The sequence below is a fragment of the Hemiscyllium ocellatum genome, chromosome 45, assembly GCF_020745735.1.
Source record: "Hemiscyllium ocellatum isolate sHemOce1 chromosome 45, sHemOce1.pat.X.cur, whole genome shotgun sequence".
Lineage (NCBI taxonomy): Eukaryota > Metazoa > Chordata > Chondrichthyes > Orectolobiformes > Hemiscylliidae > Hemiscyllium > Hemiscyllium ocellatum.
This window is the reverse complement of record NC_083445.1, coordinates 22,251,954-22,267,890: the sequence shown is the minus strand read 5'-3', so window position 1 is coordinate 22,267,890 and position 15,937 is coordinate 22,251,954. Positions and strand designations below refer to the sequence as shown.

Genomic DNA, 15,937 nt, shown 5'->3' with positions numbered 1-15,937 from the left:
ATGGTACTGTTGGGGACGTCAGGAGAGGAAGAAACGGAGGCCCTGGTCATGGCAGATGGAGGTATAGAGGGATTGGATATCCATGGTAAAGATGAGGCATTGGGGGCCGGGGAAACGGACGTCTTGGAGGTGGTGGAGGGCTTGGGTAGTGTCTCAAACGTATATGGGGAGTTCCTGGACTAGGGGGGATAGGACAGTGTCAAGGTAAGTGAAGATGAGTTCGGTGGGGCAGGAGTAGGCTGAGACAATGGATTGGGCGGGGTGGTCAGGCTTGTGGATCTTGGGAAGGAGGTAGAATTAGGCGGTGCGGGGTTCCCGAACTATGAGCTTGAAAGCTGTGGGTGGGAGATCTCCTGAGGTGATGAGGTTCTGTATGGTGTGGGAGATGACGGTTTAGTGATGGGGGGATGGGATCATGGTCGAGGGGGCAGTAAGAGGTGGTGTCTTCAAATTGGCGTCTGGCTTCAGCGGTGTAGACTACCACTGCACCCCCTTTATCTGCTGGTTTGATGGTGAGGTTGGGATTGGAACAGAGGGCATGGAGGGCTGCGCGTTGTGAGGGTAAGAGGTTGGAATGGGGGAGGGGGGTAGACAGTTTGAGGCGGTTAATGTCCCGGCAGCAGTTGGAAATGAAGAGGTCGAGGGCAGGTAATAGGCCAGCACGGGGTGTCCAGGTGGATGCAGTGTGTTGGAGGGGAGTGAAGGTGTCTTCAGAAGGTGGGCAGGAGTCCTGATTGTAAAAGTAAGCAAGGAGGCGGAGCCGGCGGAAAAAGTGTTCAACGTCATGGCGTGTATTAAATTCATTGATGAGTGGGCGGACGGGGATGAAGGTGAGTCCTTCGCTGAGGACTGATCGTTCGTCCTTAGTGAGGGGGAGGTCAGGGGGAATGGTGAAAACTCGGCAGGGCTGTGAGCTAGGATGTGGTGTAGGTGTGGAGCTGGGAGTGGGGGGCGGAGCCTGTAACTGGAGTGGAGTGAATGGGAGTGGAGTCATGAGCAGGTGTGGTGTTCCCCTCAGGGTTCTGGAAGGCAGGGATGGTGATAGTGGGATCTGCAGGGGGTGTGTCGGCAGAATGCAGGTGAGTGGCGTTGGTGGGGGCGGAATTGGTGGCAAACATGGCAGTGGGGGGGGGGCCAAAGTCACTGAGCGTGACTGGCTCAAAGGTAGAAGACAGAGGGTGTGGTGGGGGTTTGCTTTTCAGACTGGAGCCCCATGTACAGTGATGTACCACAAGGATCGGTGTTGGGTCCACTGCTTTTCGTCATTTAAAGAAACTTGGATGTGAACATAAAAGGTATGGTAAGTTTGCAGGTAGCACCAAAATCGTGGTGTAGTGGACAGAAACAGTATCTCGGAGTACAACGGGATCTTGATCAGATGGGCCAATGGATGAAGGACAGATGGAGTTTAATTCAGATAAATACAAGGTGCTGCATTTTGGAAAGGCAAAACTGGGCAGGTTTGTAACTTAATGTTGAACAAAGAGACCTTGGAGTGCAGATTCATAATTCCTTGAAAGTGGAGTCGCAGGTAGATAGGATAGTGAAGGCGACATTTGGTATGCTTTCCTTTATTGGTCAGAGCATCGAGTACAGGAGTTGGGACGTCATGTTTTGTCTGTACAGAACATTGTTTAGGCCACTTTTGGAATACTGTGTGCATTCTGGTCTCCTTCCTATCGGAAGGATGTTATGAAACTTGGAAGGGTACAGGAAAGATTTATAAGGCTGTTGCCAGGGTTGGAGGGTTTGAGCTATAGCGAGAGGTTGAATAGGCTGGGGCTGTTTTCCCCGAAGCGTTGGAGGCTGAGTTTTACAAAATCATGAGAGCATGGATAGGCGAAGTACACAAGGTCTTTTCCATGGGATGGGGGAGTCCAGAACGAGAGCACATAGATTTAGGGTGAGAGGGAAATGATTTAAAAAGGGACCTAAGGGGCAACTTTTTCCATGCAAAGTGTGGTACGTGTATGGAATAAGCTGCCAGAGTGGAGGAGGCTGGTACCATTACATTTAAAAAGGTATCTGGATGGGTATACAAATAGGAAGGGTTTAGAGATATGAGCTAAATGCTGGAAAGTGGGACTAGATTAATTTAGGATATCTGGTCAGCATGAATGAGTTGGACTGCAGGGTCTGCTTCAGTGCCATACATCTCTGTGACTCTATGACAGGGTTGTTGTGGAAAGGATGTTTCCTCATGTGGGCAGATTCTAGAACTAGGTGTCAGAATTTAAAAGTAATGGGGTGCCAATAGAGAGATGAGGAAACATTTTCTCTCTCAAGAGGAATAATCTTTGGAATTGCCTTCCTCAAAAGGCACTGCATGCAGAATCTTTAAATCTTTTATAAGGCCGAGATGGATTCTTGACTGTGGGGATAAGAGATTATTGGTGGAATATGCAGGAATGTAGAGTTGAGGCTAAAATTAGGACACAACGAGTTTATTTAATGGGGGAGGATGACGGAGAGGCCTATTCTTTTTTTTAAACTGAGGAAAACCTGACATGATGGGAAAGCAAGAAGGAGAGAGAGAGAGAGAGAGAGAGAGAGAGAGAGAGAAAGAAAGAGAGAGAGAGAGAGAGAGAGAGACACAGAGAGAGAGAGAGAGAGAGAGAGAGAGAGAGAGAGAGAGAGAAAAAGAGAAAACTCACTCAGAACCATCACGACGGTCTTCATGAGGTTCATCATGGTGTCCTTGTGGCGTTGCTGGAATGACGTGTGGCGAGACATACGTTGGGTTTTCTGCTTGACGTAATAGTAAATATGAAGGTAGTTGAGCAACATGGCGCCGAAGATGACCAGGTTGGAGACAGCCCAGAAAATCAGGTAGCTCTGGCTGTAGAGCGGTGCCATCCGAGAGCACGTAGACAAACGGCAGATACAGTTCCAGCCGAGGTGCGGGATAAATCCAATGAGAACAGCCGTGCACCAGATGCAGCCAATGAGAATAATCACGCGTTGGTTGCTCATCTTGCTGTGCAGCTGGAACTGGAAGATGGTCTGGTGGCGCTCCACTGCAATGGCCAGGAGGTTGGCAACTGAAGCAGTCAGGCTGATGTCCAGAAGGCTCTGCCTGAAGAACCAGGTGCGCACGCTGAGCTGTATGGTACGTGGGCCGGTGTGGAACATGAGGAACATGTAGGCCACGCCAGAAAAGAGGTCAGCAGCCGCGAGGTTGGCCAACAGGTAGAAGATGGGGAAGTGGAATCGGCGATTGATGGCGATGGCCACGATGACCAGCAGGTTGGCCAGGATAATGATAACGCAGACCAGCAGGCCCAGTGACACCACCAGCTTATCCTTGGTCCGCCAGGTTGGACTCAGTTCCTTGCCTGTGCTGTTGTAGAAAAACCAGACGGAGCGGTTGTGGAAGCACTCACCCATGGTGTCCCTGTGGCCCGCTTTCACGTCACCCACAATCCTGGCACTGCACCTGCAAATCAGAATTAGGTCAGGCCTTGGGAAACAACCAATGTACTGTCTGAACTCATTATGCCAACTGGCTCACTTCTCTGTATCTGACCAGTGGGTTCCTCCCCACCACCCCCAACCAAAAGCACAGGCTTATTGTTGTTCACATGGCTCTCTGTGGGGGCTTGCTCTGCACAAACTGGATGCTGTGTTCCCTTTCTAAGAAGTTCTCTGACTGCTGGCTGTTTTGCAAGAACAGGCAGCATGCACTGCCTTTGAGGTGCCAGTCCTTAGCAATGTAGATCTCCCCACCCTGGTGGCTCTGCCTCCCTCCCTTCCCCCATGCGAGCCAGGAGACCCATGGACCAACAGCAAATCACGGTCTTCCCTGCCCAGTAAGTTTACAGGGTCATACAGCATGGAAACAGACTGTTCAGTCCTACAAGTCTGTGGCAACAATAGTCCTAAACTAAACTAGACCGCAAGGGCGAGGGGGGGGCAACAAGGGAGGTAGAATGTGGAAAGGAGAAGGAAAGTCAAATGGTGGATAATGTGCCAGGCCTGAATACCTTAACAGCTTGTCACAGAACATTCAGAGTCTGTGTGAAGTCCACTTCTAAATTAAGTTGGAAACAGAATAGCTCTTGTATATCACCTCAACAATGGCATATGAATTAGGAGAAGCAGGCCACTCTGTCCATTGAGCTTGTTTCGCCACTCAATAAGATACTGGCAACCTTAATTCTACCTCCTGTCCAATCCCAATAACCTTTTACCTCCTTGCTCAGCAACAAGAATCTATCCAGCTGTGCCTTCAAAAAAATATTCTTCAAAATCTTTGCCTTAGATAACAAGAGAAAAAGGGAGCTCCAAAGAGCCATGACCCTCAATCTTGTCTTAGCCTTGAATGGTTGACCCTGTTTTTATAAATAGTGACCTATCAACTCTTAAACATCCCATAATGCCTGAAAGTTAACCATGAACTGTGTCTGTGCTCTTACTTGTTGGATCAAAGATATAAAGGTTCCCAAACAACAATGCTAAACTAAGTCAAGGTTCAACGTACAATGTGGAGCTTTAATGTCATAAATAATGATGGTGTATTCATGGGAACATTAACAAAACTCCACTCCAAGAGGATATTGTGGCAGACAGGTTTAAGAGGAACGAGAGGCAGGAGGCAGAGACTCAAACCTCAGAGAGGAAATTCCATCTTCTCTCAGTCTGAAATTGCTGCCTCGGAGACTGTGCCATCTGGTCTTGGATATTTCCAGAAGGGCAAATCTCCTCTCAGCATTTACCCTGTCAAGCCACTTATGTTTTAGTGAGATCATCTCATTCTTCTAAAGTCCAGTGAGTAGAGTCCCAACCTGCATAGCCTTTGCTTATAAGACAATCCCTTCCATACCAGGGATTAATGTAATGAACCTTGTTAGATCAGATTAGATTACTTACAGTGTGGAAACAGGGCCTTCGGCCCAACAGGTCCACACCAACCCTCCGAAGAGCAACCCACCCAGACCCATTCCCCTACACGTACCCCTTCACCTAAGGGCAACATGGTGGCCCAGTGGTTAGCACTGTTGCCTCACAGCACCACCCAGGTTCGATTCCAGCCTTGGGCAATAGTGTAGTTTGTGCATTCTCTCGTGTCTGCGAGGGTTTCCTCCCACAGTTGCAAAGGTGTGCAGGTCAGGTGAATTGGCCATGCTAAATTGCCCACAGTGTTAGATGGGTCAGAGGGAAATGGGTCTGGGTAGGCAACTCTTCGGAGGGTCGGTGTGGACTTGTTGGGCTGAAGGGCCTATTTCCACTTGGATAGAGCTCTCAAAGATAGTGGAATCAAGGGTTATGGAGATAAGGCAGGGAGTGGATACTGATTAGGAATGATCAGCCATGATCATATTGAATGGCGGTGCAGGCTCGAAGGGCTGAATGGCCTACTCCTGCACCTATTGTCTAACACTATGGGCAATTTAGCATGGCAAATTCACCTAACCTGAACATCTTTGGATTGTGGGAGGAAACCGGAGCACCCGGAAGAAACCCACGCAGACACAGGGAGATGTTGCAAACTCCACACAGACAGTTGCCCGAGGCAAGAATTGAACCCACATCTCTGAAGCTACCGCCCAACTTTGTCTCCAATACTGCCTCCAATAAAAATGAACTGTCCTTCAATAAACCAGATCATCCTCAGAATGAGATTAAGAGGAATTTCTTGACCTAGAGAATGGGGATTCGGGGAATTCATGGCCACAAAAAGCGGTTGAGAACAAACAAAAATTGCATGTTTCAAGGAGGAGTTGGATTTGGCTGCTGAGGTTAAAGGGTTCAAAGGTGATGCAGAGAAGACAGGAACAAGGCTAATCATCCAACTCAATCCCATGATCATATGGAATAGACCGCTGTCATGGAGATGGATGGAGTCTTTGATAAAGAGCTTGGTGTGTGAATAGAAAACAAGAGCTTCCTGATATTTAATAGGCAAAATAGTGTGTTCTTCCAAGACGCCATGTCACATAAACAAGCTGGTCATTTGCAGAGTGATAGAAATGTACAGCATAGAAACAGACCCGTCGGTCCAACCCATCTATGCCAAACAGATATCCCAACCCAATCTAGTCCCACCTGCCAGCACTCAGCCCTTCCTATTCATATACCCATGCAAATGCCTCTTAAATGTTGCAATTGTACCAGCCTCCACCACTTCCTCTGGCAGCTCATTCCATATACGTACCACCCTTTGCGTGAAAACGTTCCCCCTTAGGTCTCTTTTATATCTTTCCCCTTTCACCCTAAACCTATGCCCACTAATTCTGGACTCCCCAACCCCAGGGAAAACCCTTTGTCTATTTATCTTATCCATGCCCCTCATGATTTTATAAACCTCTATAAGGTCACCCCTTAGCATAAGACACTCCAGGGAAAACAACTTGAGCCTGTTCAGTCTCTCCCTATAGCTCAGATCCTCCAACCCTGGGAACATCCTTGTAAATCTTTTCTGAACCTTTTCAAGTTTCACAACATCCTTCTGATAGGAAGGAGACCAGAATTGCATGCAATATTCCAACAGTGGCCTAACCAATGTCCTGTACAGCTGCAACATGACCTCCCAACTCCTGTACTCAATACTCTGACCAATAAAGGAAAGCATTCCAAATGCCTTTTTCATTATCCTATCTACCTGCAACTCCAATTTCAAGGAGCTATGAACCTGCACTCCAAGGTCTCTCTGTTCAGCAACACTCCCAAGGACCTTACCATTAAGTGTATAAGTCCTGCTAAGATTTGCTTTCCCAAAACGCAGCACCTCGCATTTAGCTGAATTAAACTCCATCTCTCACTTCTAAGCCCACTGGCCCATCTGGTCCAGATGCTGTTGTAATTGGAGATAACCCTCTTCGCTGTCCACTATACCACCAAATTTGGTGTCGTCTGCAAACTTATTAAATGTACCTCTTATGCTCACATCCAAATCATTGATGTAAATGACAAAATGGAGGACCCAGCACCGATCCTTGTGGCACTCCACTGGTCACAGGCTTCCAGACTGAAAAAAACAACCCTCCAACACCACTCTATCTTCTACCTTTGAACCAGTTCAGTATCCAAATGGCTAGTTCTCCCTGTATTCCATGAGATCTAACCTTGCTAATCAGTCTCCCATGGGGAATCTTGTCGAACGCTTTACTGAAGTCCATATCGATCACATCTACTGCTCTGCACAAAGCCATGTTGACTATCCTAATCAGTCCTTGCCTTTCCAAATACATGTACATCCCGTCCCTCAGGATTCCCTCCAATAACTTGCCTACCACTAACATCAGGCTCACTGGTCTATAGTTCCCTGGCTTGTCCTTACCACCCTTCTTAAAACAGTGGCACCACGTTAGCCAACTTCCAGTCTTCCAGCACCTCACCTGTGACTATCAATGATACAAATATCTCAGCAAGAGGCCCAGCAATCACTCCTCTAGCTTCCCACAGAGTTCTAGGGTACACCTGATCAGGCCCTGGGGATTTATCCACCTTTATGCAGTTCAAGATATCCAGCACTTCCTCCTCTGTAGTCTGGACATTTTGCAAGATGTTACCATCTATTTCCTACAGTTATATCTTCCATATCCTTTTCCACAGTCAATACTGATGCAAAATACTCGTTTAGTATCTACCCCATTTTCTGCGGCCCCACACAAAGGCCGCCTTGCTGATCTTTGAGGGGCCCTATTCTCTCCCTAGTTACCCTTTTGTCCTTAATATATTTGTAATAACCCTTTGGATTCTCCTTAATTTTATTTGCCAACGCTATCTCATGTCCTCTTTTTGCCCTCCTATTTTCCCTCTTAAGTATACTCCTACTGCCTTTATATTCTTCTAAGGATTCACTCGATCTATCCTGTCTATACCTGACATATGCTTCCCTCCTTTTCTTAACCAAACCCTCAATTTCTTCAGTCATCCAGCATTCCCTATACCTACCAGCCTTCCCTTTCACCCTAACAGCAATATACTTTCTCTGGATTCTTGTTATCACATTTACGAAGGCTTCCGATTTTCCAGCCGTCCCTTTACCTGTGAAAATTTCCAAAGAGCTTTTGAAAGTTCTTGCCTAATACCGTCAAAATTAGCCTTTCTCCAATGTTTAGATCTGGTCTATCCTTTTCTATCACTATTTTAAATCTCACAGAGGGCTGATTCGAGATGAAGGGGTGTACGGAGGTTGAGCTGAGGGGCTGCCAATAGGTCAGAATGCACTCTTGTCAGTTTGAAGGAGCCACTGACACAGCATCTTAGTTTGATTTGCTGTCACTGGACTATGACCAAGTGATCCCAGAAGCAGAATCCTGTAGTATCCCAGGAAGATCCTGTCACACGCCTGGTGAAATGATGCCTATCTCCAGCTTCTGACACACCAAACTAATTCTTGCCCACCCACACTCCGTCCCCACCGGCTGGCTGCACCACTCCTCCATCTCAAATTAATTGGGCCCAAAATTCCAAAATTTCCTTCCTTAACCACCTCCCTCAAATCCAATCAATCCTGTTTGGTCACTTCTCCCAATGAACCTTCTGTAGCTCAGGATCGTACTTTAGTTCAGCAAGTTGATTTCAATAAACTTTGGGGGAGCCGAGGGAAGATGGGTTGACACAGACAGCCTTAAAACAGTTCCAACTGGGCTATGTAGTTCCCATGAGATGGAGTTGGGATGGAGAGGCAGATGGCATTCAATCCATGCAAATAAGAGGTGATGCATTTTAGGAAGTCTAATTCTCGAACGAACAATACTGCAAACAGAAGAGCCTTGGGAAAAGTTGATGAGCAGAGAGATCTGGGAGTTCAGGTCCATTGGACCCTGAAGGTGGCTGCACATGTGGCTAGAGTGGTCAAAATGACATATGATATGCTTGCCTTCATTGGATGGGGTACTGAGTCCAAGAGCTGGCAGGTCATGTTAAAATTGTACAAGACGTTGATCTGGCCACATTTAGATTACTGTGTACAGTTCTGGTCACCACATTACCAAAAGGATGTGGATGCTTTGAGAGTATGCAGAGAATGTTTACCAGGATGTTGCCTGGTATGGAAGGTGCTAGCTATGAAGAGAGGTTGAGTAGATTAGGTTTGTTACCATTAGAAAAAAAAGATGGTGGGGGGAGAAACCTGATTGAGGTCTACAAAAATCATGAAGGGTATATACAGGGTGGATAGAAACAAGCTTATTCCCAAGGTGATGGATTCAATAACAAGAAGTCAAATGTTCAAGGTGAGAGGTGAAAAGTTTAAATGGGATACACGCGGAAGATACTTTACGCAGAAGTGTCTGGTGGGTGCCTGGAACACGTTGCCAGCACAGGTGTTGATGCACACACGGTAGATTCATTTAAAGTACATCTGGACAGATGCATGAGTAGGTGGGGAGCAGAGGGATACAGATCCTTAGGAACTGGGCAATAGATTTAGACAGTGAATTTGGATCGGCACAAGCTTGGAGGGCCGAAGGGCCTGTTCCTGAGCTGTAAATTTTCTTTGTTCTTTTCTTTAACTCAACAATGGACTGAGGAGAGCTAGGAGGGGGCATGAAAAAGCTTTGGTGGGAAGGATAAGAGAAAACCCAAAGGCATTTTACACCTATGTGAGGAATAAGAAAATGATCAAAGATAGGGTCCCGTTCAGGCATTTTGCCTGTATTCCTGATAAAGTGCTTTTGCCCAAAACGTTAATTTTACTGCTCCTCAGATGCTGCCTGAACTGCTGTGCTTTTCCAGCACCACTAATCCAGAATCTGGTTTTCAGCATCTGCAGTCATTGTTTTTACCGAGGATAGGGCCAATCAGGATAGTGGAGGGAACTTGTGCCTGGAGTCTGAAGAGGTAGGGCAGGCCCTAAAAGAGATTTTTGTTTCAGTATTCATGAGAGAGAGGCACCTTGTTGATAGTCAGAACACAATGGACCAGGTTAATTGGCTTGAAGACCGATATTAATAAAGTGGATGTGCTGGAAACTCTGGGAAGCATCAGGATAGATAAGTCCTCAGATATATCCAAGGTTAGCTGACCAGATATATCCAAGGTTATTACAGGAAACAAGGAATGAGATTGCTGAGCCTCTGGCGATGCTCTTTGCATCTTCATTCTCCATGGGAGTAGTACCGGATGATTGGAGGGAGGTGAATGTTGTTCCTCTGTTCAAGAAAGTGAATAGGGAAATCCCTGGGAATTACAGACCAGTCAGTCTTATGTCTGTGCTTAGCAAGGTACTAGAAAGGATTCTGAGAGATAGTCATAAACCCTATTTGGAAAAACAGTATGATTAAAGATGGTCAGCACGGCTTTGAGAGGTCACGTCTCACAAGCCTTATTGAGTTATTTGAAGATGTGACGAGACAAGTTGATGAAAGTTGAGCAGTGGATATAGTGTATATGGATTTCAGTAAGGCATTTGATAAGGTTCCCCATGTTAGGCTCATTCAAAACGTTAGGACGTATGGGATACAGGGAAATTTGACTCTCTGGATACAGAAAGACAGTAAATGGTAGTGGATGGAAAGTATTCAACCTGGAGGTCGGTGACCAGTGGTGTCCCGCAGCGGTTCCAAATAGTCATAAATCCTATCTCACAGAATCCTTTCTAGTACCTTGCTTACCAGAGGCATAAGACTGATTTGGGCCTCTGCTCTTTGTAGTTTTTGTAAATGACTTGGATGTAGTAGTAGAAGAGTAGGTTAGTATGTTTGCTGATGACACAAAGGTATTGTAGATTTTGTTGAAGGCTGTTGCAGGCTAAAACAAAACATTGGCAGGATGCAGACCTGGGCTGAGAAGTGGCACATAGAGGTCTACCTCGCTAAATAGGGTGATTCATTTTAGAAGGTAGAATTTGAATGCTGAATACAGGGTTAAAGACAGGATTCTTGGCAGTGTGGAGACACAGCAGGATCTTGGGGTCCATATATGTAGAACCCTCAAAGTTGCCACCCAAGTTGGTAGGAGAAAGTGAGGACTGCAGATGCTGGTGATCAGAGTAGAAGAGTTTGGTGTTTGAAATGTACAGCCGGTCAAGCAGCATCTGAGCAACAGGAGAGTCAACATTTCAAGCATAAGCTCTTCGTCAGGAATGAGAGGGTGGCCAAAAAGGGGCTAAGAGATAAATGGGAGGAGGTGTGGGGATGGGGGGAGAACAGGAAGGTATCTGGGAATGTGCAAGGTAGATGGAAGTGGGGGGGGTGATGGTGATAGGTCAGAGAGGAGGGTGGTGCAGATAGGTAGGTAGGAAGGAAGATGGGCAGGTAGGATACTTTAAGAGGATGGTGCTGAGTTGGAAAATTGGATCTGGGATAAGGTGGAGGGAAGGGAAATGAAGAAACTGGTGAAATCGACATGGATCCCGTGAGGTTGGAGGGTCCCAAGGTGGAAGATGAGGCGACGAGTGGCTAGAGTTTGGCGGTGGAGGTGGCCCAGGACTTGCATGCCCTTGGCAGAGTGGGAGGGGGAATAAAAGCATTTGGGCTGTTTGTGGTGTTTTGGCTTTCATTAAAAGGGAGATTGAGTTTAAGAACCGCAAGATTTTGCTGCAGCTCTATAAAACCCTGGTGAGACCACACTTGAAATATTATGTCCAGTTCTCGTCACCTCATTTATAGGAATGATGTCGATGATTTAGAGAGGATGCAGAGAAGATTTACCCTTTGGGTTGGAGGGCTTGTCTTAGACGTTGAGTTAGCTAAGGCTTCTCACACCTGGAGAGAAGAAGGAAGAGAAGTGACTTGATAGAGGTGTACGAAGTAATGATAAGACAGAGCAGATAGCCAGAGACTTTTCCCCAGGCCAAAAATGACTGAAGCAAGAGGTCATAATTTCAAAGTGATTGGAGGAAGATATAGGGGAGATGTCAGAGGTAGGTTCATTATGCAGAGAGTGGTCGTTGCATGGAATGCACTGCCAGCGGTGGTAGTAGTTTCAGAGACATTAGGGATATGCAAGTGACTGCTGGGCAAGCACGTGGACAGCAGGAAATTGAGGGGTGTGTAGGTTAGGTTGATCTTAGATTACAATAAACGCTCGGCTCACCATAGTGGGCCAAAGGGCTTTTACTATGCCGCCTTGTTCTATGTTCTATGACTCACAAATGACTAGCATACAGATACAGCAAAGAATCAGGAAAGCTAAAAGGAAGTGAAATACCTCCACAGAGGCACCATTTATTTACACATGGAGAGTATTTAACACTGACTCCAGCTCCCTTAGAGCTAGCTCTCAGAGTGAACAGAACCTCTGCCATACCTGTTTATATCCGTCAGCCATGGGCTCCCTGATTGGGGCTGTTAATCTAGTGCAAACAGGGAGCTTATATTCTAGGAGGTCCACCTGGCTGACCTCATTACAACCTGAAGAAGGGCTTATGCCTGAAACATCGATTCTCCTGCTCCTCAGATGCTGCCTGGCCTGCTGTGCTTTTCCAGCACCACACTTTTCAACTCTGACCTCATTACAATCAGTACATCCTTACCCCTCTGAGTCTGAGGACACAGGTTGGTTCTTTTCTCTTGTAGCTCCTCCGGAGACATTTTAGCACCGGTTCAGGTTCCTCCAACTCTGCATCTAATACAGGCAGCATGTCACACACAGCAGCTCACCTCTTGCACCTGGAATGTCTTGGAAGAAATTTGTTCTCTTCTTCAGGCAGTAAAGACATCGAGGCAGGGATATCCGCCACATCCATCTCTGATTCCAAGGTGTCTTCAATGGACACGGAGACCCCATGGGTTCCGGAACAGCCAGAAAGGCAGTCAAGTGGGGAAGTTTTGCTCACCATTTGAGAGTTTGCGGCTTTCACATCCGAACGTTATATATCACAGGACCTGACCTCTTACCCACGCAGGGCCATTCCCTTGGTCCCTACAAACATTGTCCCCTAAAGTAAATTTTGTGTCTCTCACTTAGTGGAATCTTCTGTTCACCAGTGGCATTCCTGATGCCATTCTCCACCAACCCCCTCCCACCCCTCCACCCTCAGGTCCGGAAGATCATAATTAACCCTGTGGAGAGTTGTCTCCCCATTAGCAACTCTGCTGGAACTATCCCTGTAGTTGCAAGAAGCAATTAGTTGAAACCTATAACGTCTGGAGAGACCTCAACAGGGCAGATGTGGAATGGATGAGGGAAGATCTAAAACTGGAGATTACTGCTTCAAATTAAGGAATCACCCATTTGAAATTCTCTCTCTCATGGGGCCTCAAAAGTCATTCTTCCTCAAAAGACAGTGGGAACCAAGTCTTTAAATATCTTTACAGGAGAGGGGGGTAAATTCTTGTTAAATCTGGGAGTGGCAGGGCTGGCAGGGAATGTGAAGTTGAAGTTACAATCAGATGAGGGAAAGGGAGATAGGTAATCAGAAATCAAATCAGAACAGGACAGCAGATTCATGGGGCTGAATGGCTTAATGTGTTTCTCTCATTGACTATACGAGCATTTATTGCCCCATCCCTAATAGGGCAATTTAAGAGTCAATCACAATGCTGTGGGTTTGGAGTCACATGTAGGCCCGACCAGACCAGGTAAGGATGGCAGTTTCCTTCCCTAAAGAACATATAGTAAACCAGATAGGTTTTCAGTTCATAGTCATCATTAGACTGCTAATTCCATTTTTTTGTACTGAATTCCCACTCCACCATCTGGCACAGTGGGATTTGAGGAGAAAGTGAGGTCTGCAGATGCTGGAGATCAGAGCTGAAAATGTGTTGCTGGAAAAGCGCAGCAGGTCAGGCAGCATCCAAGGAACAGGAAATTCGACGTTTCGGGCATAAGCCCTTCATCAGGAATTTGATTTGAACTGAGTCCCCAGAACATTACCTGATTCTCTGGATTAACAGTCCAGCAATAATATGACAAGTCATCACCTCCCTCAGAGACTGTGATGAAGATGGGGATCAGGCAAGGCAGAGCCTACATTTCCACCCCAACAGGGATTTCTCTCAAAGTTTACTGCTCCCTCATGATGCTCAATGGTTTGACAGGTTGCCATGGCAACCCCCATTGGTGCACCTCAGATCCTAGATTTGTCATGAAGGGCTTCAGATGCTACATAAATGCAAAGTCCTTCTTCTTTTTGACTCCACCACATATCTGGACTAGGAACAGTAGGGAGGCAGTGGGATTGTGATAAACATCACCAGACCAGAAATCCTGACAGCTCGGACAAACTGGGATATGGGAGGAACACAACTACAGATCGGGAGGAATTTTTTAAAATTAATTTAAGTAAATTCAATAAATTTAATAAATCTGGAGTCGAAAGGCAGTTTTCCAGTGATGGTGTAAAAACCTGATCTGGTATTGGCCTTTAGGGAAGGAAACTACCATCCTTACCTGGGTCAGGCCAACTTGTGACATCAGACCCATAGCAATGCAGTTGAATCTTAACTGCCCCCTAATAAGGGCTCACACAAGCCATTTGATTTAAGGGGAAATTAGGGAAAGGCAACAGTTGCTGACCTTGCTCACATCTAAAACAATGAGAAAAAAAAATCAACAAGACAATTACCCCTTAAGAAGCCAGATCACTCAGTTTCCCCAAGATCGCCAACTCTGATTGAACAGAGTTAGCATGATATAATCCCCCCACTGGAGTGTGTGAGCAACAAAGGGACACAGAGGGAAAGTGACATCGTCCGATACCAAATGTGCGATTCATCAGTCAAACAGCCTTCGCCCCCTCCCTCTGTCTGCAACCTTTCATTTTACAGACAACATAAAATGGTCAAGGGAAAAAAAAGCAATTCAGAGAAAAAGAATTTTCAAATATAAAACCACACCGTTGGAGGATTAATCTTCAGCCTATGTGTGTATGCGCGCATGCATGCTGCGTCCCCCCGTTGTTGCCTTGGTAACAAAGCTTGGGTCACCTTGACCACTTTGGGGCCAATGAGCTGGACATGGGAGGTAAGGAGACAAGAGGGGCTGTATGGGATTCAGACACGGTCGGAACATACAGCACCCACAAGTAAACATGGAGCTATTTACTGCCTGTGTCTGGATGTGCAGACTGGAACCACACAGGGGGCTCTTGTCAGCCTGGCCAATCCAACCAGGAACAGGAGGAAAACTGGGCCAAAGAGGCCTCTGGGACAGTCACAGCAACATGGCTCAGACTGAACGGGGTAGTTGGGAGTGGGGCAGAGGGGGGAGCTGGTGGTGGTGGGAGCAGGGGGAAAGAATCCAGGCTGTGGCCACATGAGGGAGGACTGTGCAGATTCAAACCAAACTTGTTCCAAGCCGGGGAAAGTCTGTTCCTAGAGCAGAGTGCCTGGCCAATTCCTGCACACTGCTGCTCTTTGTCAAGGACCAGGCCTCTGGCTGTTGCTGCTGCTACATGGTCAGCTCAGGGAGACTCTGAGCTCGGGCCTTCCCGTATCCTGGGGATGGGGATGAGCCTTGTGAAACACTGAAGACCCCCACTTCCAAACACACTTATCAGGGATTATACCCAACATTGGATGGGGTTTTGGGGTTGCGGTGCAGGTGAACAGAGAGAGAGAGAGAGACAGAGATGGAGAGAGAGAGAGAGAGAGAGAGAGACACACAGATGGAGAGAGATGGAGAGAGAGACACACAGATGGAGAGAGATGGAGAGAGAGAGTGCGCGCGCGAGAGAGAGCGAGAGCGCGCGAGAGAGAGAGATGGAGAGAGAGACAGAGATGGAGAGAGAGACAGAGATGGAGAGAGAGACAGAGATGGAGAGAGAGAGACAGAGATGGAGAGAGAGAGAGAGACAGAGATGGAGAGAGAGAGAGAGACAGATGGAGAGAGAGAGAGACAGATGGAGAGAGGGGGAAGAGAGAGAGAGATGGAGAGGGGGGAGGCAGAGATGGGGGGTGAAGAGAGAGAGAGAGAGAGAGAGAAAAAGAGATGGAGAGAGAGAGATGGAGAGAGAGAGAGAGAGACAGACAGACAGAGACAGAGAGAGATGGAGAGAGGGGGAGACAGAGATGGAAGGGAGGAGAGAGAGAGAGAAGAGAGGGGG

At 47.0% G+C, this 15,937-nt stretch overlaps 1 protein-coding gene across 1 annotated transcript in view; it reads right to left on the bottom strand.

Annotated features, from left to right (window-relative positions):
- lpar2a (lysophosphatidic acid receptor 2a) overlaps nucleotides 1–15,937 on the bottom strand; it is a 102,346-nt gene that overhangs the window by 35,325 nt on the left and 51,084 nt on the right. Inside the window, exon 2 of the mRNA XM_060855111.1 lies at nucleotides 2,655–3,436. Within this exon, the coding sequence (XP_060711094.1) occupies nucleotides 2,655–3,387 (733 nt within the window). The 5' untranslated portion in view covers nucleotides 3,388–3,436. The remainder of the gene's footprint in view (nucleotides 1–2,654; nucleotides 3,437–15,937) is intronic.